Source organism: Schistocerca nitens, chromosome 4 (assembly GCF_023898315.1).
Source record: "Schistocerca nitens isolate TAMUIC-IGC-003100 chromosome 4, iqSchNite1.1, whole genome shotgun sequence".
Taxonomy (NCBI): domain Eukaryota; kingdom Metazoa; phylum Arthropoda; class Insecta; order Orthoptera; family Acrididae; genus Schistocerca; species Schistocerca nitens.
The window spans coordinates 300,297,107-300,323,529 of NC_064617.1; the positions used below are offsets into that span (position 1 = coordinate 300,297,107).

At 42.3% G+C, this 26,423-nt stretch overlaps 1 protein-coding gene across 4 annotated transcripts in view; it reads right to left on the reverse strand.

The window, feature by feature from the left end:
* LOC126251488 (DNA ligase 3) overlaps positions 1-26,423 on the reverse strand; it is a 605,411-nt gene that overhangs the window by 56,653 nt on the left and 522,335 nt on the right. For all 4 annotated transcript variants that reach the window (XM_049951944.1, XM_049951947.1, XM_049951945.1 and 1 more), the window contains one exon: positions 16,991-17,079. In XM_049951944.1, coding sequence (XP_049807901.1) covers positions 16,991-17,079 — 89 coding nt within the window. The remainder of the gene's footprint in view (positions 1-16,990; positions 17,080-26,423) is intronic.

Sequence of the window (26,423 nt, forward strand, 5' to 3'; positions counted from 1 at the left end):
GCTGTGGTCATCAGTCCCCTAGAACTTAGAACTACTTAAACCTAACTAACCTAAGGACATCACACACATCCATGCCCGAGGCAGGATTCGAACCTGCGACCGTAGCAGTCGCACGGTTCCGGACTGCGCGCCTAGAACCGCGAGACCACCGCGGCCGGCTCATGGACGACAATTCGCGCCCCCATCGTGCACATCTTGTGAATGGCTTCCTCTAGGATAACGACATCGCTCGACTAGCCAGCATGTTCTCCAGACATGAACCCCAACATGCCTGGGATAGACTGAAAAGGGCTGTTTATGGACGACATGACGCACCAACCACTCTGAGGGATCTACGCCGAATCGCCGTTGAGGAGTGGGACAATCTGGACCAACAGTGCCTTGATGCACTTGTGGATAGTATGCCACGACGAACACAGGCATGCATTAATGCAAGAGAGCGTTCTAATGGGTATTAGAGGTACCGGTGTGTACAGCAATCTGGACCACCACCTCTGAAGATCTCGCTGTATGGTGGTACAACATATAATATGTCGTTTTTATGAGCAATAAAAAGGGCAGAGATGTTCATGTTGATCTCTATTCCAATTTTCTGTACAGGTCCCGGAACTCTCGGAACTGAGGTGATGCAAAACATTTTTTTGATGTGTACAGCTGCTTCAGATGCAATAAGATGCACCAGAGACGTACACCGAACACGGTGGTTGTCCCTGTCGGGAGGCCGGTCTTCTTGCGACCGTACATTGTCGCGACCACCGCTGTCTACAATCATGTACAACGAATATCGACCCAGGCTAATCTGGAACCGCTCTGTCGAATGGGCATGTAAAATTCCACTTTAAAAATTATTTTGTTTGTAACCAGAAACAAACCAAAGCTTTCCCCCGACAGTGGGCGTCGAATGAAAGACGTGATGAGCGCTATTTTTCTGGACTGATTCCAGCTACACATTGCGAAAACTAAATGGCAAATATCTGCTGAAACACCATAGAAAATGCTCTTGGCGACTCTTACAAGGGAACCTCCCCATCGCACCCCCCTCAGATTTAGTTATAAGTTGGCACAGTGGATAGGCCTTGAAAAACTGAACACAGATCGATCGAGAAAACAGGAAGAAGTCGTATGGAACTATGAAAATATAAGCAAAATATACGAACCGAGTAGTTGATGGGTAAGATAAATAACATCAGTGTGAGCTCAGGAGCGCCGTGGTCCCGTGGTTAGCGTGAGCAACTGCGGAACGAGAGGTCCTTGGTTCAAATCTTCCCTCGAGTGAAAAGTTTAATTTTTTATTTTCAGTTTATGTGACAAACTCTTATGTTTTCATCACTTTTTTGGGAGTGATTATCACATCCGCAAGAAAACCTAAATCGGGCAAGGTAGAAGAATCTTTTTACCCATTCGCCAAGTGTACAAGTTAGATGGGTCGACAACATATTCCTGTCATGTGACGCACATGCGATCACCAGTGTCGTATAGAATAAATCTGACATGTTTTCCTGTGGAGGAATCGGTTGACCTATGACCTTGCGATCAAATGTTTTCGGATCCCATTGGAGAGGCAAATCCTTTCGCCTACTAATCGCATGGTTTTGCGGTGCGGTCGCAAAACACGGACACTAAACTTATTACAGTGAACAGAGACGTCAATGAACGAACGGACAGATCATAACTTTGCGAAAATAAAGAAAGTAAACTTTTCACTCGAATAAAGACTTGAACCAATGACCTCTCGTTCTGCAGCTGCTCACGATAACCACGGGACCACGGCGCTTTTGAGCTCATATTATCCTTGATGTTGCATATCTTGCGCATGGACTACTCAGTTTGTATATTTTGCTTATTATTTCATAGTTCCACACAACTTCTTCCTGTTTTCTCCATCGATATGTGTTCAGTTTTTCAAGGCCTATCCACTGTGCCAACTTATAACCACATCTGAGGGGGGTGCGATGGGGAGGTTCCCTTGTTAGAAGAGACGCCTCACATAACACATGGTCGTACGTCTCACGCTCACGAGTGGGACAGCTGAAGAATTTATTTGTATCTGCAGAAGACGGAAAGACAAAAAATACTGCATATCCAAAACCACTAGAATAAATTTTTTTCAAATTTCATTTAGTACACAAAAATTATTGTTTTCATTTATTCTGTACATATAAATGTGTCTTATTTGCATATGTGTACTCACTTATAAAGAAAAAAAGACATTGGAATACAGGCCGGGCACAACTAGTGAGAAATAAACGCTAATGGCCAAGTTTCGTATTATTTATCCTATTCTTTGCCACGTCTAAATACTTAATACTTATACGAAATATTACGCTGACTGCTGCTTTTCTTCCCAGACGTAGACATAAATTATGTTGTATCACCTCTAGTGACCTTGGTATCGGAAGGAGATTCAGTTCCAAAGCAGGTGTAAAGTGTGTCTGAGGAAGATCAGTCTTCCGGTGTCCGAAGGTCTTACGTCAATCTGCAGTGGCTACTCGTTAAGCTGTACAGATCAAAGGAGGCGCTGTTTACGTGCTCATCGTTTCGCACCCTGAGGGAATCGTGTCCCCTCCTGATAACAGAGACATAAAACTCCGGTAGTTCAGTTTCCTAATGAGATCTAACTAGCTCGGCATGGTTCATTAAAATTATGAAAAATAACGCCAAAAGCGTACACAAAGGAAAGGACACCTGGCGCCCCAACGCTACCGTTGCTAGGACGTTAACAAGCCGCTGCAACAGGTGGATCGAAGGCGTCCAGGTAATCACTGCGTCTAGTTACTGTCGTCCTAATGAAGTCACCCGAGACAGGCGCTAACAGCCAACAGTCACCGAAAGTAACGCATCGTCTCTCGCAGTACAGTCGGCAGGGGCATTATTAACTGTTCACAAACAGGGAGTAGAAATCAGACGACAGTAACTCAAAGATAATTACAGCACGGAGAATCCCAGGGCAAGCGTTAACAAGAAGCAGATCACTCACTGATTACGTAACATTCACTCCCTGTATGATTGTGAAATACATCAAAAATATTTTTTCTTCCTTATTCTTATTTCGATTACCCACAATGGAGCGGGATCGTAGTGGATACAAACGACGTCTGCCAAACTTATTTCTTTTACAGAGTTGTACTGTATAAGAGAATCAAGTGATTATTTCGAGTTTAAATACTATACGTAGATGACAGTTTCACATATTCTCAATTCAGACAAATCATTTACATGGTAGTTAATAATATAAAGGGATGACGATGACAGCGCTGCGATTTCGTAATGATTGTGTCAGTAATGTACGGAAAACAGTTAAGATCGTGTTAAAAGATGTAAAATTGTTTAGAGTAATTGGACAATGAAGAACTGCGTGTGGCGTAGCTAATATACTGAACGCGAGCATCTTCACTGCAGAAAAACGATGGGAAACATACGTATAATTGTGGGATAGAGCGTTGTAGGCTATGGCTGGTAGGAAAAATATACATCAGTACTAATTTTATGGTTAGGAAGTGGAAGCTCGTTGAAGTTCCAGAAGGAGAGCGTGGAGCGTGGAGGAAGAAAGAAAGGTAGATTAGGTTTAACATCCCGTTGCGTTCAACGTTATTAAAAATGGAACAGAACCCGGATTGTTTCATGGATGGGGAAGGAAATCGGCCGCAACATTTCAAAGCAATCATATCAGCATTTGCCTGGAACGATTAAGGGAAATCGCGGAAAACCTGAATCAGGATGCTCGGGCGCAGATTTGAACCGTCACCCTCCCGAATGCGAGTCCAATGTGCTAAGCCATGGCGGTGCATGGAGAGTGGGATATGAGTGTAGTGGCACAGCTTAGGTTTAGTTATCATGTAGGATATTGGGATCTGTGAGCGGGGTTTTCCTTTGATGTACTGGATTCGACTGTGCACAAGGAAAAAGAGGTGTAGGAAATGGATGAGTTTTTACAGGACGAGAGATGGGGAGGGCAAGATGGGTGCATGCGTTTCTACTATTTTAAAAGATCTATAAACTTTGCAGAGGAACGGGATGGGGCAGAGATCCAGGTGACATTAGAATATGTTTGTATGGAGAGAATGAACAATTTATGGATGCTGATGAAGGTAAAAGGATGTAGGTCCCAAAAAAGGCTTGTAAGTAGTTTAAGTCGCTTACGCGTTATGTGGTGGCTGGTCAGGAAGTGTGCATTTCAGATTAGTTTTCCATCAAGGATTAGTCCCAAGTATTTTATTGAGTTATTAAGACATATTATTTTAATTACAGGCTTTTTGCTATACTGTTTATTTATTTATTCGCAGTGATAAAAGTTACACGTCGAACTCGTTTCGGCGATTTGCCAGTATCAAGTGTACCTGCGAAGATGGTGTAACAGATATAATGTTGTTTCTTACGTCTATGTTAATGTCAACACATGGCATCTTACGCTTACGTCTTAGGTGGTATGTCGTGGTCCTGGGAGCGTAAATGTCTGTTATCATTTTTTTATACTGCAATCTTGTTATTTATATGTTTACTTTGTATTTGTGTAATCTTATAAAAATATTTTTGACAACTTTTCTGACAACTTCGACTTGTTTACAATGGAATTTCCATTTCGCAGAAATTCACGGATTACGTTTATTTTTTCAGAGATAATATTTTTGTGGTTTGTTTTTACTTATATCTTAAGTGTTCTATGGTTTTGTGTTTATCGCGATAATTTACCGTTTTTCTTTAATAACGCCAGTACAATTTTCGTGGTATTTTTTATGTTTAAAATCTTTCTCTTCCTTGAGGATGTCTTGTAGGTATTTTTGTGAAGGAATGTAAATTTCCAAAATGTTCACTGAGTGTCCGTTATGTACTTCGTGTAAAATTTTTACGGCATTTTTTAAATGCAAGTAAAATGTAGACTGATTTTTTTGCGATTTCATGTACATTCTTTAAATCCCTATATAAAATTTATTGCAGTCGTCACGAGTAAGTTCCTAGACGACTGGATTTGAAAAAGTAGAGATATTGTTTTTTGTTGCTCATATTTTTGTCTTCAAGTTGTTATTCCTACTAAATGTTATTTTTGTTTTCTTACACAAATTGTTCATCTTTTCCGATATTTGGCTTATGTATGACGCTGTAACATGAGTAAGTAGATTTTTTTCTTCCCTTCTTTATGTTATTTATTTACGTATGGCATCTATCTTTCGTTTTGTGAAAACTCTACAGTTCATATAATTTTAGCACTATTTTGGGGCTGAAGTCATTTTGTTGCGCTATGTAACTGCAGCGTTTTTATTTAATTTTGTATCGCATTATTAACACGAGGTAAATTTAAAATTCTGTTACTCACTGGTTTGAAACACACGTATTTATGCGGATTTGGGTGGGAAAATTTTTTGTTTATGATATTGTCACTGTAGCTCTTCTATACATTTCCTATTGGTAGTGGCTGTTGTTGTTGCTCATTTTCAGGTTTAAGAAGTTTATCGATTTGTTTTGTTATGTAACCTTGTAAATTTTGTGTTAGGCTTCAAGTTGTTTAGTTGCTGACGGATCATTTGTTTGTCTTGCTCATCTCCATCTACTAGTAGCAGTGTGTCATCAACATATGGTAACAGATAATTTTGTTTAGAACTGGCCAGTTTGAATCAAAGAATTTCTCTTCCAACATACTAACAAACATGTCTCCTATGGTGCCTGTGATACAATTTCCCATAGCTACGGCATCTGATTGTGTATAAATTTTATTTTCAAATTCTTCAAGTTGAGTTTGTCATTTTAAGATTACACCAGAATGTCACACCTTGTCAAAGGCTTTTTCGATATGTAGAGAAACAAAAAGCGTGGAATATAGTTTGCCGGCAGTGGTGGCCGTGCGGTCCTAGGCGCTGCAGTCTGGAACCCCGAGACCGCTACGGTCGCAGGTTCCAATCCTGCCTCGGGCATGGATGTGTGTGATGTCCTTAGTTAGGTTTAACTAGTTCTAAGTTCTAGGGGACTAATGATCTCAGAAGTTGAGTCCCATAGTGCTCAGAGCCATTTGAACCATTTTTGAATATAGTTTACTTAGTTGATGGGTGATAATTTGGAAAGAAGGAATAAGTCGTTAAAAAGGAGAACGCATTGGTTGGTGGGAATAGGTGAATGTGTTGCTATGTGTTGATGTAATTGCTGGGTGAGGATAGTTTCAAGAATTTTGGTGAAACCAGGGATGAAGCGAAAGTCGAGTAGGATGAGATCTGAGGAAGGGGTGTCTTGTTCGTATATGTAATCGCATAACTAGTAGTGGAAGTAGAAAAGTAAATGTAACATTTGGGACCGTTAAAACTGAAACCAACGCTCAAAATGAAACTGCTGGACGTGCGGTTCTTCAAATGCCGTTGTTAACACTGGAGATACTTCCACAAAAGACGCTGGAAGATATTACTCCTGGAATGATATCATTTTACTGCAGCGTCCGGATGCCACCGCGACAGCCCCTCCAGGACTGAGAAGAAGATCTGCAGCGTTAATCATGCAGCTGGGCCAAGCGAGTGGTCCGCGGAAGAGAAACGGCCACGCGGGGCTCATAGCTTCAAATTCGCTCCCGATTTACGGCACAGACAATTTATTTAAGAAAAGGAAACCTTCCAATTAAGCTGCACTGCGTCTCACGGCTGGATTTCGCGGTAAACGAACAAAGGAACTGGTGCAGAATATTCAATGGAAGGCGCCTCCGGCAGGGGAAGCCTCTACAGAGGACAGGAAACAGCGTGCTGAGCAATTCACGAACTATGAAGACAGTAAAAAGGTAATTAACTGCAGTCTCTAAGAGCGGAATTTATCTTGCAACAAATGTATTTTGCAATACTCCATGTGTGGGTGCTAAGCCTTATATATAAAATTCTCGTGTAGCAGTGTTAGTTGCCATACTCCTCCGAAACGTCTCGATCGATTCTGATGAAATTTTATATGTATATTCGATAGGTCGTAGAATCGGTCGTAATCTATTTTTCATACCCCAAAAAATTTTTATTATTTTTTATACTGAACTTTTAAATTCTTTTTTATGATGTGGCATTATAAATACACACAACACTCAATTTTCACCCTTCTACAACCAACCCGTATTTTTTAATAGAGATTTTAATAATGTAATTGTTTTCAACCCAGGGCGACAACTGATCAATTATCATTTGATCAGTTATCCCCGTCAGGTGTCTACCGGTGATAGTCTTTCACTATTCTATAGTTAGGTAATTGAAGAAAACGTACCAAAAGCAATGACTCGAATATCCCTCTTTGAATCGACGTAACTAGACCGAGAAGTTTAACTAGGTAGCACGCGCCTTACGCCAAACCGACATTTAGGCCTAGCGCACACGCATCGATTTTTATCGTAAGGAAATACATCGTACGACCAATTTCTTTTAGTGGAACAAAGAAGTTCCTCTGCTCTCCTTTGTTCCTCTAAAAGAATTTAATCGAACAATATTTTTACGTACGATAAAAATCGATGCTTGTGCGCTTGGCCTTATTCATAATGCTGGCGAACACGTTTCGACACGAAATTGCCGCTATGTTTGCATGCTCAAGGACGAGCCGTGTATCGGCTGCAATTGTTAAATCCGCGCGATTTACCGTAGAAACGTTTGAACTAATTGTGGCCAATACTGACTGACTTCCCCCTAAGCCTTTTCTCACTCCCTACAAAGTTTTCGGCCATTATTATTGTTTGTGTCACTGGCTCCCGCCAACAACGGCTATCGTGTTACACTTATGCATTGTGTTATACGTATACATTATTCTCATAATTGATATGGCAAAACGTTTGCCGGGTCAGCTATAACATATAAAGATTTTCAGAAGCGGAACGAAGTTCGCCGGATACAGCTAGTTTTGATACAGAGATTGCAGAAAGAAACCTCATAACGAAGTCAGAGGGCGGTATAGGCCGCTAGGGATGGGACAACCCATCTGTTACAACCAACTGATACCAGTATTTCAGTTCTGAATAACCGTTATTTTTCGGTATTTATTCGGTCTCGGTTATAACAGGTTTTATTTTAATTTTTAGTAATAACTGAATAAAAATGAGATATCAGTTTGCCATAGCAGTAGCGCTAAAATTTTTCATTTTTAAATAAACATTTTTTATAAACTGAGTAATTTTTACTCGTGAAAAGTGCATTGCTTTAAAATATTGCGTTAAAATAATGTGGAAAGTGACCAGTGATATTTTAATAACAACGCCGAGAGAAACGAGCAACAGACACAGGCGTAAGAATTGGTGCAGGACCACTGAGGCAATAACGTCCCTGTTGCCGTGTGTCGTGGCGTAAGGTACGCGTGTACGTGCAATGTATGACTTGCCCCCACCTGGTCTACACGGCAGTTTCTCGCTGTAGTCGCTGGACATCAAATATATTGTAAAATGGTACCAACCCTAACCTGGAAATATTTTTAGCAAGTGACGTAGCAATGAAGTACAATTCTTTGTTTGCTTTAAAAAATTGACGCTCTTTCTTCCAGTAAAATGAAACAATAAAAGAGGAAGGAAATTGTGGTAACAGTAATAAAAGACTCAGCAACATTTTATTCATGGCACCCAATAAAAATACAACGTAGCTGATCTGCCACCTGTGTCTACGTAATATGCTATTATCCGCTTGTATCACTTGAAAACGGACAAATTAGCACGAAAAACAGAGCACTTCAACCACAATGTTCACCTTTTACGACTGACTTCGTACTGCAGAAACAGTGGTATGATCCCAAATTACAATATGATTTTAGAGCACAGTTTTAGAAAATTAGAATCAATACGAGAATAATGATAATTTTTTAATAATATTTAACCACTTACTACTTGTCGAGAATGGCAGCAAGCAGTGGACGGGCTAAGTTTTATTTGCTGCTTAATTTAATAGTTTGATTCTATGTATCTCGAAACTGAGAGAGTAGAAATTTTTCATTTTTTGTTCGATTTCTATGTACAGGAAATATCAGGAACAAAAAACCGAAAATCAGTTATTTTGAGCGGTTTAACAATGAGGTTAAATTAACGAAAAAATTGATATAACCGACGACCAGTTGCTTCAGCGATAACCGTCATCACTAGGTACACCGATTCGAGCAAAGTTTCCCAAAGAGCCGAAGGTAGGAAACGCGCCATTGTGGAACTACTGCCAATTTTACCAGAAATCAATACAAATTAGCTGTAATAAACGCGACTTTAGGATGTCAAGTTTGTTGCGATGCTAGAAATGTCAAACATTTACCGCAGGAATAGATATTTAAGAAAACAAAAGAATCCGCCCATATGCCCATATTCGAAGTAGCGCGACGGCCTCGGAACAAAACTGCCGGGCGAATTAATGGCGAGGGCCCGTGTGCCAGGCCAGTCTGGATGGGATGTTTTGGCGGTTTCCCACTTCCCTCAATGTGACTGCTGGGCTGGTACCCTCGTCCCGCATTATTTACATAATTCGCAAACATTTCAAAAACTCTCTCACACTTTCACATGGACTAACACTAGTTGTAGACGGATGGCAGTACACAACTCTGTCTTGGAGGGAAGTGGGTGGCGACAGGAAATGAATCCAGTCACCTGCTGCTAACATTGCCACATACAGATTAACATGCCATCCCATGAAGATGTGGGATGTGGGTAGGAAGAAGAAGAATACTTAAGTAAACAAAGAGGAACGAAAATGTAATTTCTGTTTTACTTTTCATGAGCATCTTAGTATACAGTTACTGATATTGTATGTTTGTTATGACGTTCAGTGAAACTTTCCGTACATTAGTAAAAATTAAAAAGAACTGGCCTACACATTTCACAATTAAAAACAGTGGAGTTTACAGTACACCCCCGCACGTCGACAACTTCAGTGCAGTACTGTTTCTGTAGTGTATTTTATTGCCTTAAAAAATTAATTGAATTGCTGTTCTTGTAGTGTAGCTAGAGTTGTCTTCTACCAATACTAAGGTTTGGTAGTTTTGGTACCATACATAAATGACTAATAAAATGGTAGGATCACTGGTAGCATTGATAGCATTCGTAGGGAAAGAAACATAAATGAGTGTGTAAGAGAGAAACTGGGAGCTAACATCATCTCTTAATTGTTGTTTGTTACCACACATCATTCAGTATTAGTCCATTGTCTATTTTATGTCCTTACCGCACAATATTAAGTATTAGTTCACTGTGTAGTTTATATCCTTACAGTAAGGTTATCGCTTAACTTCTGGATTTTTATGTAATCAAAGCAATTACTTTTGATGCAGCTAGAGTTTACATACACAAACATAAAAAATATGTGTAATTATTGTTGTTACTTTGTACTCAATAGAACACATTCAAAGGCAAAATTTTCTTATTGTTACTGATAAATACGAAAGTTATTTATGAATAAGAGAAACATGTTTTATGTAAGTTCGTTGTAGTACTGAAGCTATGTTTGAAAATTTTTATTTTTTTGTACTTGTATTATACCTTTTTGTTGAGGAAATTGTGTATTCTGGTACTGTATGATAAATTTCTATTGTTGTCTTCATTTTTACTACAACATCCCTCTGTTCCACGTTACAACTAAACCATTTTCAAATGAAACCTGAATTAAACAATCACAATTTCAATTCTGCTGTAAATACTGTTCATTTGTAAGTAACAGACAGTAGGATAAGTATGCAGAACAAAATTGTTCCATACGTTACCCAGCCATTTATAAATCCTCGCAAATTTTCTACATTGCTCACCGCTTCCGGTCTTTTGGGGAAAAACACTAATTGTATGCAAGTGATAGTGATGGAGTAACGCCAGACAGGTATGCAACATACCTAACACACAGGTAATCTGGGTATGACCTTTACTGATCAAAGCTACTATGAAAACTACAGTAGTCTGCGCTTACTTATGATAGTCTACAATAGCTTATGGCAGTCAAACAATTCTAAGAGTAGTTGATTTAATAGCTGCGCTTTATTTACTCAGTAAACATCACAGAAAAAATCTTATCCACAGATATGATTTTAAATTTCACCTGGCATTAACTATTCAGGTTCAACAATTTATTTGATCCACTTTAACTAATAACCGCCCTCTTGAGCCTAACAGGTAATAGCTGGGTACATTAGGTTAAGTGTGGACACTTCTTTGTGCGGTTGGGTGATAGGCAGCAGCTTTATGCTCGCAGCTGCACAAAGATGCATTTCGGACCTGTGGTTAGTTGATACATTTTGCTCGATTCGGCGTCCCATAGCCTGTTCTAAACTTATTACCAGCGTTCTCTTTATACCCTGCGTAACGACAGAACTACGAAGGATGCTCAATAAGTAATGCAACACTCTTTTCTCTCCCAGTTTCGGTAGAAAAAAAATTGGCATTTGATGTGGAACATTGTGAAATATTCCCGCTTCAGCCCCTATAGTTTTAAGAATTTCCGACTGGTGGCGGCGCTATAAGTAGCCTTCAAAACGGCGTATGTAGCAGAGGTACGCTATGTGATCAAAAGTGTCCGGACACCTGGCAGAAAATGACTTACAAGTTCGTAGCGCCCTTCAATGGCCGGAATTCAATATGGTCTTGGCCCACCCTTAGCCTTGAAGACAGCTTCCACTCTCGCAAACATACGTTCAATCAGGTGCTGGAAGGATTCTTGGGGAATTGCAACCCATTATTCACGGAGTGCTGCACTGGGAAGTATCGATGTCGGTCGGTAAGGCCTGGCACAAAGCCGGCATTTCACAAGATCCTAAAGGTGTTCTATAGGATTCAGGTGAGAACTCTGTGCAGGCCAGTCCATTACAAGGATGTCGTTATCGTGTAACCGCTCCGCCACAGGCCGTGCATTACGAACAAATGCTCGGCCGTGTTGAAAGATGCAATCGGCATCCCCGAATTGCTCTTCAAAAGTGGGAAGCAAGAACGTGCTTACGACATCAATGTAGGCCTGTGCTGTGATAGTGCCACGCAAAACAACAAGGGGTGTAAGCCCCATCCATGAAAAACACGATCACACCATAACACCACCGCCTCCGAATTTTACTGATGGCACTGACAGTTGAGGTTCACCGGGAATTTCGCCCTACCCACACCCTGCCGTCAGATCGCCACTTTGTCTACATCTACATCTACATTTATACTCCGCAAGCCACCCAACGGTTTGTGGCGTATGGTTCGCGGGAAGAACGACTGTCTGAAAGCCTCCGTGCGCGCTCTAATCTCTCTAATTTTACATTCGTGATCTCCTCGGGAGGTATAAGTAGGGGGAAGCAATATATTCGATACCTCATCCAGAAACGCACCCTCTCGAAACCTGGAGAGGAAGCTACACCGCGATGCAGAGCGCCTCTCTTGCAGAGTCTGCCACTTGAGTTTATTAAACATCTCCGTAACGCTATCACGGTTACCAAATAACCCTGTGATGAAACGCGCCGCTCTTCTTTGGATCTTCTCTATCTCCTCCGTCAACCCGATCTGGTACGGATCCCACACTGATGAGCAATACTCAAGTATAGGTCGGACGAGTGTTTTGTAAGCCACCTCCTTTGTTGATGGACTACATTTTCTAAGCACTCTCCCAATGAATCTCAACCTGGTACTCGCCTTACCAACAATTAATTTTATATGATCATTCCACTTCAAATCGTTCCGCAAGCATACTCCCAGATATTTTACAGAAGTAACTGCTACCAGTGTTTGTTCCGCTATCATATAATCATACAATAAAGGCTCCTTCTTTCTATGTATTCGCAATACATTACATTTGTCTATGTTAAGGGACAGTTGCCACTCCCTGCACCAAGTGCCTATCCGCTGCAGATCTTCCTGCATTTCGCTACAATTTTCTAATGCTGCAACTTCTCTGTATACTACAGCATCATCCGCGAAAAGCCGCATGGAACTACCGACACTATCTACTAGGTCATTTACATATATTGTGAAAAGCAATGGTCCCATAACACTCCCCTGTGGCACGCCGGAGGTTACTTTAACGTCTGTAGACTTCTCTCCATTGATAACAACATGCTGTGTTCTGTTTGCTAAAAACTCTTCAATCCAGCCACACAGCTGGTCTGATATTCCGTAGGCTCTTACTTTGTTTATCAGGCGACAGTGCGGAACTGTATCGAACGCCTTCCGGAAGTCAAGAAAAATAGCATCTACCTGGGAGCCTGTATCTAATATTTTCTGGGTCTCATGAACAAATAACGCGAGTTGGGTCTCACACGATCGCTGTTTCCGGAATCCATGTTGATTCCTACATAGTAGATTCTGGGTTTCCAAAAACGACATGATACTCGAGCAAAAAACATGTTCTAAAATTCTACAACAGATCGACGTCAGAGATATAGGTCTATAGTTTTGCGCATCTGCTCGACGACCCTTCTTGAAGACTGGGACTACCTGTGCTCTTTTCCAATCATTTGGAACCCTCCGTTCCTCTAGAGACTTGCGGTACACGGCTGTTAGAAGGGGGGCAAGTTCTTTCGCGTACTCTGTGTAGAATCGAATTGGTATCCCGTCAGGTCCAGTGGACTTTCCTCTGTTGAGTGATTCCAGTTGCTTTTCTATTCCTTGGACACTTATTTCGATGTCTGCCATTTTTTCGTTTGTGCGAGGATTTAGAGAAGGAACTGCAGTGCGGTCTTCCTCTGTGAAACAGCTTTGGAAAAAGGTGTTTAGTATTTCAGCTTTACGCGCGTCATCCTCTGTTTCAATGCCATCATCATCCCGGAGTGTCTGGATATGCTGTTTCGAGCCACTTACTGATTTAACGTAAGACCAGAACTTCCTAGGATTTTCTGTCAAGTAGGTACATAGAATTTTACTTTCGAATTCACTGAACGCTTCTCGCATAGCCCTCCTTACGCTAACTTTGTCATCGCTTAGCTTCTGTTTGTCTGAGAGGTTTTGGCTGCGTTTAAACTTGGAGAGAAGCTCTCTTTGCTTTCGCAGTAGTTTCCTAACTTCGTTGTTGTACCACGGTGGGTTTTTCCCGTCCCTCACAGTTTTACTCGGCACGTACCTGTCTAAAACGCATTTTACGATTGCCTTGAACTTTTTCCATAAACACTCAACATTGTCAGTGTCGGAACAGAAATTTTCGTTTTGATCTGTTAGGTAGTCTGAAATCTGCCTTCTATTACTCTTGCTAAACAGATAAACCTTCCTCCATTTTTTTATATTCCTATTAACTTCCATATTCAGGGATGCTGCAACGGCCTTATGATCACTGATTCCCTGTTCTGCACTTACAGAGTCGAAAAGTTCGGGTCTGTTTGTTATCAGTAGGTCCAAGATGTTATCTCCACGAGTCGGTTCTCTGTTTAATTGCTCGAGGTAATTTTCGGATAGTGCACTCAGTATAATGTCACTCGATGCTCTGTCCCTACCACCCGTCCTAAACATCTGAGTGTCCCAGTATACCGTGTATACCGTGAATCGTCACTCCATACAACCTTTTTCCACTGTTCAGTCGTACAATGTTTACGCTCCTTACACCGAGCGAGGCGTCGTTTGGCATTTACCGGCGTGATATGTGGCTTATGAGCAGCCGTTGTAGCCGAGCGGTTCCAGGCGCTTCAGTCTGGAACCGCGCGACCACTACGGTCGCAGGTTCGAATCCTGCCTCGGGCATGGATGTGTGTGATGTCCTTAGGTTAGTTAGGTTTAAGCAGTTCTAAGTTCTAGGGGACTGATGACCTCAGATGTTAAGTCCCATAGTGCTCATAGCCATTTGAACCATTTTTTTTTTTTTTTTTTTTTGAGCAGCCGCTCGACCGTCAAATCCAAGTTTCTCACCCCCCGCGTAACTGTCATAGTACTTGCAGTGGATCCTGAAGCAGACTGGAATTACTGTGTGAAGGTCTGGATAGTTGTCTGCTATTACACATTACGACCCTCTTCAATTGTCGGCGGTCTCTGTCTGTCAACAGATGAGGCTTTTGTGCTGTACGTGTCCCTTCACGTTTCCACTTCACTATCACATCGGAAACAGTGGACCTAGGGATGTTTAGGAGTGTGGAAATCTCGCGTACAGACGTATGACATAAGTGACGCCCAATCACCTGACCTCGTTCGAAGTCCGTGAGTTCCACGGAGCACCCCATTCTGCTCTCTCACAATGTCTAATGACTACTGAGGTCCCTGATATGGAGTACTTGGCAGTACGTGACATCCAATAAGATAAACGTATGTTTTTGGGGGTGCCCGGATACTTTTGATCACATAGTGTATGTTCCAAGCAGAGAGCTGTCATTGAGGTTTTCTCTATTTTTTCTTTTTTTTTTTTTGCGGATACTCATAGGCGCTTGCAGAATATATACGTAGACTGGCAATGATCTAAAGCACGATGAGCCTTTGAGCGAGGCATCTGTCATCATCGCAACAAAGTCGCGCAAACCTGTTCGGTCTCCCCCGTGCCGGCCGCCCGCACACAGCTGTGATTCTAGCAATGTTGGAACGTGCAGACACTCTCGTTTGAGGTGATCGACGGATCACAATCAAACACCTCGCTGCACAACTGGACGCGTCAACAACTCAAGGCCTCACACAAGTCTGACCACCCGAGAGGAACTCACATAACTTCATTGGACTGTTCTTCCTCTTGCATCCTACAGCACGAATGCGCGGCTTCCCCCGTCGGAAGTTCGAGTCCTCCCTCAGGCATGGGTGTGTGTGTCGTCCTTCGCAGAAGTTAGTTTAGGTTAGATTAAGTAGTGCGTAAGTTTAAGGACCGAGGACCTCAGCAGTTTGGTTCCATAAGACCTTACCACAAATTTCCAATTTACAGCCCGAATCTCACACCTTCAGACTTCCATCTGTTTGGCTCAATGAAGGATGTATTTCGCGAGACGAAGCATTCGGATGATGCAACATATTGGCTCCGAGCCGGCCGGAGTGGCCGTGCCGTTCTAGGCGCTACAGTCTGGAACCGCGAGACCGCTACGGTCGCAGGTTCAAATCCTGCCTCGGGCATGGATGTGTGTGGTGTCCTTAGGTTAGTTAGGTTTAAGTAGTTCTAAGTTCTAGGGAACTGATGACCTCGGATGTTAAGTCCCATAGTGCTCAGAGCCATTTGAACCATTTTGAACTGGCTCCGATATCGACCAGTAGAGTGGTACCATGTAACGTAAGACGGTCGCATTGATCGGAGATTGCCACGTGGGATTAGCCGAGCGGTCTGAGGCGCTGCAGTCATGGACTGTGAGGCTGGTCCCAGCGGAGGTTCGAGTCCTCCCTCGGGCATGGGCGTGTGTGTTTGTCCTTAGAATAATTTAGGTTAAGTAGTGTGTAAGCTTATGGGCTGATGACCTTAGCAGTTAAGTCCCATAAGATTTCACACACATTTGAACATTTTTTGATCGGAGATTGTGCTGACAAATAGGTTTTTGTAGCCAAAAGAGTGGAGAATATTACGGTGTATTACAATACAAAATAAAAACAACTTACTTTCAGAAAAAATGTATTGCATTACTTATTGAATGCTCCTCGTAATACACATTCTCCAACAGGAACCAGCTATTTCAGCGTGAAGATACGAACGGATGTTGACCATAGCGTACAGCGAGCACCTAATAATCGTGCAGCTCTAGCACAATGTCAAAAGCTTACAATTAGGCACAGCTATTGGTGTTTCTTTACTTGGGCGCTGCTTTAATTCTGAAACAAACTGTAGTATGGTAGTTGTCGAATTGTTGAGTGGTGTATCCGTTAGCTAAAGTCAGTTCAACTTCTCTACCTTATATTTGCTCTCGTTGAAGTAAATACTGGCAATAGAATGAATTTAATTCTGTCAATAGGTGCAGTAACAAGAATATTTATATACAAGATATAATCTTGTGTAATTGATGTTAAACTTTAGGTCTGAGAAAATCGTAAAGTATGATACACAGGTACTGTAAGGGAAAAAAATGTGGACTCTGTGATGTCAGAACTAAGCAATCGTCTCACCGTAACTAACAGCCATAGTCATTTGGTAACTAACACGACGTGACCACCAAACTCGATTACCATTCACATTTTGTCGCAATAAAAGGATACCCGACGAAGTAGCGGCGCAGCAGCGCCTCCTCGTCGGTGGTGGCAGGAGGAAGAACCAGACGGACGCCAGCGAACACATCTGGCAGCGGCTGCAACACAAGACAGATGACAGGCGAGCTTAGATTATATCACATTTTGAAATAGGCCAGCGCTGGCTGTATGGTTGCGAAACATTGCACCACATAACGTAAGTTCGTAGGCTTCCAAAGACGGCGCCTTTTTGAATAAAATGATTTTGGGTATTGGGTCCAGTTGAACAGTTAAACGCCATCGCCACAGCAATTCGATCGAAACTTAGGCATTTTAGTTGCTTCATTAATTTATAACGACGCAGCCCAATAACCAAAATTATATTATTCAAAATATTGTCGGTGTATAGTACAGTAAAATTGATGGTAAACTTCTTAGCTTTACATGAAAACAATGAAGTTGATCATTACTATGATAGAGTTTTCCGGGCGGGAAGGAGCGCCTGGTCCCGGGCACGAATCCACCCGGCGGATTTGTGTCGAGGTCCGGTGAACCGGCCAGTGTGTGGATGGTTTTTAGGCGGTTTTCCATCTCCCTCGCCGGTCGGGGTGGTGGACGGTTCTAGGCGCTACAGTCTGGAACCGCGCGACCGCTACGGTAGCAGGTTCGAATCCTGCCTTGGGCATGGATGTGTGTGATGTCCTTAGATTAGTTAGGTTTAGGTAGTTCTAAGTTCTAAGGGACTGATGACCTCAGATGTTAAGTCCCATAGTGCTTAGGGCCATTTGAACCATCTGCCTCGGCGAATGCGCGCCGGTTCCACTTATTCCGCATCAGTTACACTATGTCGGCGATTGCTGCGCAAACAAGTTCTCCACGTCGGCGTACACCACCATTACTCTACCACGCAAACATAGGGGATACACTCGTTTGGTGTGAGACGTTCCCTGAGGGGGTCCACCGGGGGCCGAACCGCACAATAACCCTGGGTTCGGTGTGGGGAGGCGGAGGGGTGAAGTGGACTGCGGTAGTCGTCGTGGGATTGTGGACCACTGCGGCTGCGGCGGGGACGGAGCCTCTCCGTCGTTTCTAGGTCCCCAGTTAACATACAATGCAATACAATACAATGATAGAGTTACAAAAATCATCGGTATCGTCACTCTTAACAAAGGTGTTGCTAAATTTGTGCAGTTATGACTTCAGGGTATTGTTGCTTTATAAAGGAGAAAATTAGATGATTTTGAAATTTTTTTCTTCGCTGCAGGAGTGTCTGTCGATCGTCCAGTTCCTTAAAATTATTTTTTTAGTTTCGTGCAGGCAGTTGATGTTGAACTCGACAGTATTTGCTAAAATTACCATGACAAATAACAATTTCATTTATTGGGATTCGAGCTTGTTTTTGAATAGTTTTTAGATACATAATAGTATTTTGCAGCTTGTGTACTGATAGCTCAGACAATGAAAGTTCATTCCGTGACACCAACGATTTGTAGTGATTTAGTAGTTAATGCAAAATAAACCACACTGTATTCCACGAGAACCCTTCGTTATTTTATGTAGCTAAACGCTTTTCATAAAAACGATGATGCAGCCACAGCGGGAAGCGATACTATTGCGAGAACCCGACCAGTTACAATACGACTAATGAAAAACAGTGGTTGAAATAGAGATCTATGCTGTGGGTCTACCTTCGAGCATGGGTGTTAGTTTTAAATGTGCCTTGACCATGTGTGTGCTAATTAGAAACTTGCTTAAAACTTTTATATTGAACGTACATTAAATAGGAATATGTGCTATGTGTAACAACACAGACTGTTACATTCGACCCAAATTAGGTACCTGTATAGCATAGAAATAAAAGCCAAAGTTAATTTTTAAAACATAAAAGCAATGTTTAGGTATGTTTGTAGTGACCAGGGTCAGACGAAGATTTCATGTAATGCGGAATAGTCATTATCACTAAGTCAGTGAACTTCAATTCGACAACCATACGCTCTCTCACTCTGATAAATGAAGGAACATGAATGAATGTACTACACTGAAACATAGGGCGTTTCACGTACGATGCGTGCGCTGTGCGTCGTTGCATGGGAACCAAAGCTGTGGAGAGGCTCCGATCGTCGCATACGCTGTGCCCTTTTTTACGGTCTCTAGAAAGCTGCATATTGGTTTCAGTCAAAGCAGGCGGGTTAGGAGCGGCCTCGGAAGCAAGTCCAAAAACGCCGTTGAACCACTGAGCACTTCTGTTGTCCCCCACGCGACAACCCCTGCTGGGTAGCCCACCCTTCCGTCACAGTAGAGCAGCGCAATAGCCCACATCTAGGCGAGGCTAAAAGTGATAAATCCTCGCTGGGCAGCAAGAGTACATCGTGAGATTCGTCATCCAGTTCTTCACCGGCAGCAATAGAGGTCATCTTCAGCAGAAACCAGAGTGCATCAGACACGCAGTCCGAAGTTCGCACTTAGCCACCAGTTTGGTGTCAGCTGCCTACAGCAAACAGCCCTCGAGGATAGCAACTGCTGCAGCCCTCACTACAAAGATGTTGGTAATGGACTTAGGTCTGGACGTGTGTTTCTGGAAGGGAATGTTTTGTTATGGGACTTTGTTCTTAGCTAGGTTAGATTCGTATACATGTCTAACCTGAACTCAATGTATACTTTACGTATGTGTTGCAATAAACGAGTGTTCAGTTACATTTTACTAACTAATTTCTGTAGCAGTTCCATAATCCGACCACGACAGAGGTGTCTGCCCAGATACAGTGGCCAAATCGGTCGCATAGCAAACCACTGTACATCAGCATCAAACTGGTGCGTCAATGACATCGGCACAATCTGGAACTGGAATCTTACAAAGTACCGGTGTGTACAACAATCTGGACCACCATCTCTGATGGTCTCGCTGTTTGGTGGTACAGTGGATTTCTATTCCAATTTTCTGTACAGATTCCGGAACTGTCGGAACCGAAGTGATGCAAAACATTTTTTAGATGTGTGTATTACTCGTAGGTTAAAGTTAAATGTTGAGTGTACATTTTATATATATTTTTAAATGGGTATACATGCCTGCTAATCGCAAGAAAAGGTTTATAAATTTTCTGCCTTATTCCAAGACTAACGCGTTTAAAGCGTAGTTGCTCAAAAGTCAGTGTGATTAGTAAAGACCTGGTAAGGCAGTTAACGGAATATGAAGTGTTTTAATTTTTGAAGTTGTAATTTTTGTTAACAGGCGTTCTACATAAATCTGGAAAGAGAATTTACTTGCGTAGATAATATATTCGAGAATTACTTTTTTTAATAAGAATTAACAAATACGATAAAACCAGGTAGAACTGTGCAGCATTGTTTGATTCTTGTTTCGGCTGCTAATGTCAGATACCTGTTTTTTAAATGTTCCTCCAAACATTCAGTAAACCTCCAGAACGTTCCACTTCCCTAAACCTGTAACTTCTCATTGTTCAATATTGGTAACATGCTGGTCAGAAATTATGGCTTGGTGGGAAAAAACGGTCCAACAACTCGTGTTACCCAAATTGCACACCACACTCTCGTTTTTACGTAATTCAGAAGCGAGGATTTTCACATCTCTGACGTCCATTGTTCTGCAGCTTCAGGTACGCTGATAAAAACAGTCGTGTTTCAACACAAAGAAGAAAATTTCAGGATCGTCCTATCCATCATGTACAAACTAGGGATAAACAAAAAACAATTATGTATCACAACAACAATATTACTTCAAAATAACATCGACATATATCGTCAAAATCACATATAAAATATTAAATATTGAGCGTGATATTTTTATTGTCTGTCTTTTCTTGATTCATGGGCACTACAGTTCTTATCAGCACATTTCTTGCCCATCCCAACTACTACTAGTCTTTGCAATCCGACGGTAAGAGCCTTACAGAGGGGTTGATTTAATTTCAATACTGTAAATGAGCACCAGATTTGAACATGAATCTATCTATACTGCGTATTCATCAAAGTTTGTTGCTTCAGTGTGTCATTTCTACCATTGCAAATGACACGTACAACGTGCAAAATACACATATTTTGTGAGAGCCCTGTATGAGAATGGTGGAAATTATTATTCCCTGCTCCCAACTATGGGCTTCTCTCAACCCCTGACTGCCTGGATCAAGGAAAGATACACGCACCGTAAAAGTAACGGACATTCGGCAAAAAAGCCACACGCGTCATTGCACTGGTATTTAATGGAAAATGGACTCTGTTGTCTAGTCGCCATTTCACACCTATTTGTCAGGAGTCGCTAAAAATTACTTAATATGCCAAGCCTCTTCTGTTTCGTCCGAAAGAGTTGCTTTATTAATAAATTTGGCTGTCTCAGATAACAGAAACCGTCTTACAGGGTAACATATTAAAGAGTAGTCTTAACGTCTATCGGTGATCATTTTCCTTTTTGTAAATTAGCGTTTTGGAAATAAGTAATTTCATAGTACATTCTGTGGTGTCTAGGAAACCTGCGTACTAGGTTCGCTAGACGAACAATTCAAACAAATCGTATTAATGAGTTTTATTACAAAGAAGAAAATGACAATACTTAACTTTGGCAATTACACAGAAGTGTCGCAAGCAATGGGCGATATACAAAATAAGCAATCGTCTTCAGTATAAACAATCACAAGTCTGTGCTACAGAGACAGTACAAGCGAAGCCTTATCTCCTCTTCACATAGGGGCCGCTGCTGTCGCGTTGTCGTCCTGGAGAGGGGTCGGTCAGTGCGATTGGCTGTCTTTCCACAGCCGTCTTTCCTCTGTCGCTCGTGACTGGCGTGCCGACGCTTAACTTTACGCCGTAATAGACTGTCTGTCTCGTACTGGTTAATGTTGGATATGATACAGTATTTGTAAATTTTTAAGTGCTGGTTAATCATTTCTGTGACTTCGATCACTTTTTAAAATCAAAAATCTTGTAATTACTGAAAGTGCCGGCGGTCATCCTCTGCAAATGCTGTCGTCTGAGGCGGTATGGAGCGCCATGTAATCGCAGCACACCATTCGCCCCGTCGTCGTCCGGTTTCTCGACCTTGACACCAGTAATAATAGCTCGAGTAGCTTCTCTGTTGGCCTCATAACACTGTCCTCTCACCAAGAAAAAGTCCATGGCAGTACACGGAATCGAACCCGCATCCCTGCGTGGCATTCAGCCATGCTGATCACTAAGCTACGGAGACGGACGAAACTCTAAGTACTGCGTAAAATGTTACGAGGGTTGGAACTTTAATAGTGGCAACTATTTATTTATAGCTCGTATAAAATAGATACGTGTTTCAAAGTTTTACTGACCTTCAGAGTAGTCACTAGCATTGTGTATAACCCGTTACCAGCGATGTGGAAGTCGTAGGATACCCTTAGCAGTGCCAGTTGTGTTGACAGTTCGAGCGGCGCGGTCTATTGCCCGACGAATTTGTAGCAGTTCTGAAGCGAATGCCGTGAAGTGTTTCCTGCAGTTTAGAAATCAAGGTGAACTTACGAGGGCTTAAGTCAGGGGAGTGCAGTAGATGGTATAGCACTTAGCAGCCCCATCAGTCAAACAAATCAGTAACAGCCTGCACTGTACGTGCTTGAGAATTGTCCTGCAAAATTATGGTCAGGTCCTGCAGAAAGTGTCATCACTTCTGTCTCTAAGCTGCTCGTAGGTTGTGTTCCAAAAATGAACACCACAGAGACAGAAGTGATGACATTTTCTGCAGAACCTGACCATCATTTTTCAGGACAATGCTCAAGCACGTACAGTGCAGGCTGTTACTGATTTGTTTGACTATGGGCCTGATAAGTGTTATATCACCTACTGTACTCCCCTGACTTAAGCCCTCGTGAGTTCAACTCGATTTCTAAACTGAAGGAAACACTTCACGGCATTCGCTTCAGAACTGCTACAAATTCGTCGGACAATAGACCGCGCCGCTCGAACTGTCAACACAACTGGCACTGCTAAGAGTATCCTACGATTTCCACATCGCTGACAACGGGTTATACACAATGCTGGTGACTACTTTGAAGGTCAGTAAAACTTTGAAACATGTATCTATTTTGTACGAGCTGTAAATAAATAGTTGCCACTACTAAAGCTCCAACCCCCGTTGTGAGATGTCAAGTCTTTGCTATTGTACACACCGCAGTACTTAAACAATTGACTGAACTGTGTATAAAAAAAGGCCAATAAAAAAATTAATATCCTTGTTTTCAATGGTGTGCCAGGAGAGCTCAAAAATGGAAATCTAGCATTTTGCAGTTAACTTTTTTTTTTCGAGGAACTTGAGCTTAAGACGTGTTTCTCAACGTTGTACCGCAAATTGGAATCAGAAAAACATACAATGAAGATAGGAAAAGCTGAAACCACCGATACTTCTGGGAGATTCTTCGTGGATTAATTGTTGAATGCGTTGTAGACAATCAGTAACTGGCGAACGCGGAATAAATCTGAGTACTGCTGTGGATGGGGCAATAAGAAGAGGGTAACAGGGGCGGGGGTGCGGTGGGGGGGGGGGGGGGGGGGGTAAGATGACAGAGCTACTGAAAAAATAACAGAAACTTGTCAAAAGAGAACTGATATTAAAGCAAGTAACCCACCATCAGAATCGAACTGCGCTTTAAGAAAAGTTAGTTTCTCTCGCATTTCAATGTTCTTGACGTCATATCTTAAGAACTTTTGAGTCTTACAATGATATCAGGTACATTCAATGGAATATGTGGATGGTGTTTGTAAAATATGTTGTGAATAGAGTTAGTAGCAAAGAAGTAATAAATTAAAACGTCATGCCTGATGCTTAAATAATGCTGCATGAAAAGCTAAAATATAGTAAGTGATGAAGTTTTTTCCTTTCATTACTTTGTAGGACGTGAAAGCAGAAAAAATTTCGAAAAAGTTTGAAATTATGCGTCAAGTTTGTTGAACGACACCAAGTGAGCATATTCTCAAATACCAGATGAATATACTGTAATTTGCGCGCAGTGAGCTCCACTGCCTCAAGACGCATACACAGTTTCTAACTGTAATACCTGCCTTACCTCTGTTAAATATTAAATGCAAAACTTACCTCTTAATGAGTGGATTCTAAAATCATTTTAAATTTTTAAGTTCCGCCGATAACTATACGTAACAATGAAAATGAAATTTTTGTTGCTCCTAGAAACCGTTAGATATGCAACCTGTAACAAGTTCTGTGAAGCGTGCATCGTGTTAAGTGTTACGCTCTCGTTACATTCAGTTACCAAGCGCGGCGGCGCTTGCTAATCGAATGTAACAATAGCGTAACACTCAGGACAGAGGGGTATGACAGGCCTCTACATAGAGCTATTCAGTGGATCGGGTTAACCTGAGAGATATCCAGATCGGACACCGACACTGTGTGTTCCACTACACATTGACGTGACAGAAGTCATGGGATATCGCGCTGGACCTCCTTTTGCCCGAAGCAGTGCAGCAGCTTGACGTGGCATGGACTCAATAAGTCACCTGCAGAAATATTGAGTAATGCTGCCTCTACAGCCGTGCATGATTGCGAGTGTTGCCGGTGCAGGATTCTCTGCACGAACTGACCTCTCGATTACGTCTCATAAATGATCGATGGATTTCATGTCGAGCGATCTGGGTAGGCAAATCATTCACTTGCATTGTCCAGAATGATCTTCAAACCAACCGCGTTGTGACCCCGGTGACATGGTGCGCCGTCATCCATAAAAATTCCACCGTTGTTTGGGAACGTCAAGTCCTAGAATGACTGCAAATCGTCTTCAAGAAGCCAACATGACTATTTCCAATCAATGTTCGGTTCGGTTGGACCAGGGACCCAGTCCATTCCATATAAATTCCAGTCGACACCAATGTGGAACCACCGCCAGTTTGCACAGTACCTTGTTCACAAATTGGGCCCATGGGTTCGTGGGGTCTGCGCCACACTCGAACACACCATCAGCTCTTACCAACTGGAATCGGGACTCAACTGACCAGGCCACGATTTTCCAGTCGTCTACGGTGCAACCGATATGGTCACGAGCCCACGAGAGGCGCTGCAGGCGATGTCGTGCTGTTAGGAAGGGCACTCGCGTTGGTCGTCTCCTGCCACAGCCCATTAACGCCAAATTTCGCCGCACTCTCCTAACGGATACTTTCGTTGTACGCCCCACACTGATTTCTGCGGTCATTTCAAGCAGTGTTGCTTGTCTGTTAGCATTGACAACCCTACGCAAAAACCGCTGCTCTCAGTCGTTAAGTCATGGCCATGGCCCACTACACTGTCCTTAGTGAGAGGTTATGTCTGAAATGTGGTATTCTCGGCACCCTCTTGACACTGTGAATTTCGCGTTATTGAATTCCCTAACGGTTTTCGAAATAGAATATCCAATGCATCTAGCTTCTACTACCATTAGGCGTTCAAAGTCTGTTAATTCCCGTCCGGCGTCCAAAATCGCGTCAGAAACTTTTTCACATGAATCACCTGAGGACAAATGACAGCTCCGCCAATGCACTGCCTTTTTACGTGTATGCGAAACTACCGCCATCTGTACATGCGCATATCGCTATCCCATGACCTATTGTCACGTCAGTGCGCTTAACGTGTCATGCGGTGAGCAGGTACTTCAAAGTTTACACTAGATTCGCGGATTATTCTTGCAAATGGGCTTTACCTGAGATTATTAATACATCTGTAACTGAAAAATATATTTTTAAGATACCTCAAAATGGAGATCCAAAGTATTCTATCTACATCTACATCTACACGGATACTCTGCAAATCACATTTAAGTGCCTGGCAGAGAGTTCATCGAACCACCTTCACAATTCTCTATCATTCCAATCTCGTATTGTGGTATCGATAGTAACGATGCCACATAGTTTCAAAGGTTGTCACTACCACGAGACAGACGGCAGCGCCCTCTGGCTGGTGCTGTGCAGCTCAACGAGCCCCGCGACTGCTTCAGCCCATTTCATCAGGTGCAGACAGCCAGGACACTTCGCTTCAACTTCGCACCACCTTGCAAGTTATGTAATATGTTTGCATATGTTTATCCACTAGTAAAGGTGCTTACACCGTATTTGCAGTACCGAGAGATTAGTTCCTGTTCCTGTTCCTTACCCACGCGCCGCATCCCAGGCGGGATACAAAGAGTATAGCGCGCGGAAAGAATGAACACCTATATCTTTCCGTACGAGATATGATTTCCCTTATTTTATCGTGGTGATCGTTCCTCCCTATGTATGTCGGTGTCAACAAAATATATTCGCATTCGGAGGAGAAAGTTGGTGATTGGAATGTCGAGAGAAGATTCCGTCGCAACGAAGAACACCTTTCTTTTAATGATGTCCAGCCCAAATCCTGTATCATTTCTGTGACACTCTCTCTCATATTTCGCGATAAAACAAAACATGCTGCCTTCCTTTGAACTTTTTCAATGTACTCCGTCAGTCCTATCTGGTAAGGATCCCACACCGCGCA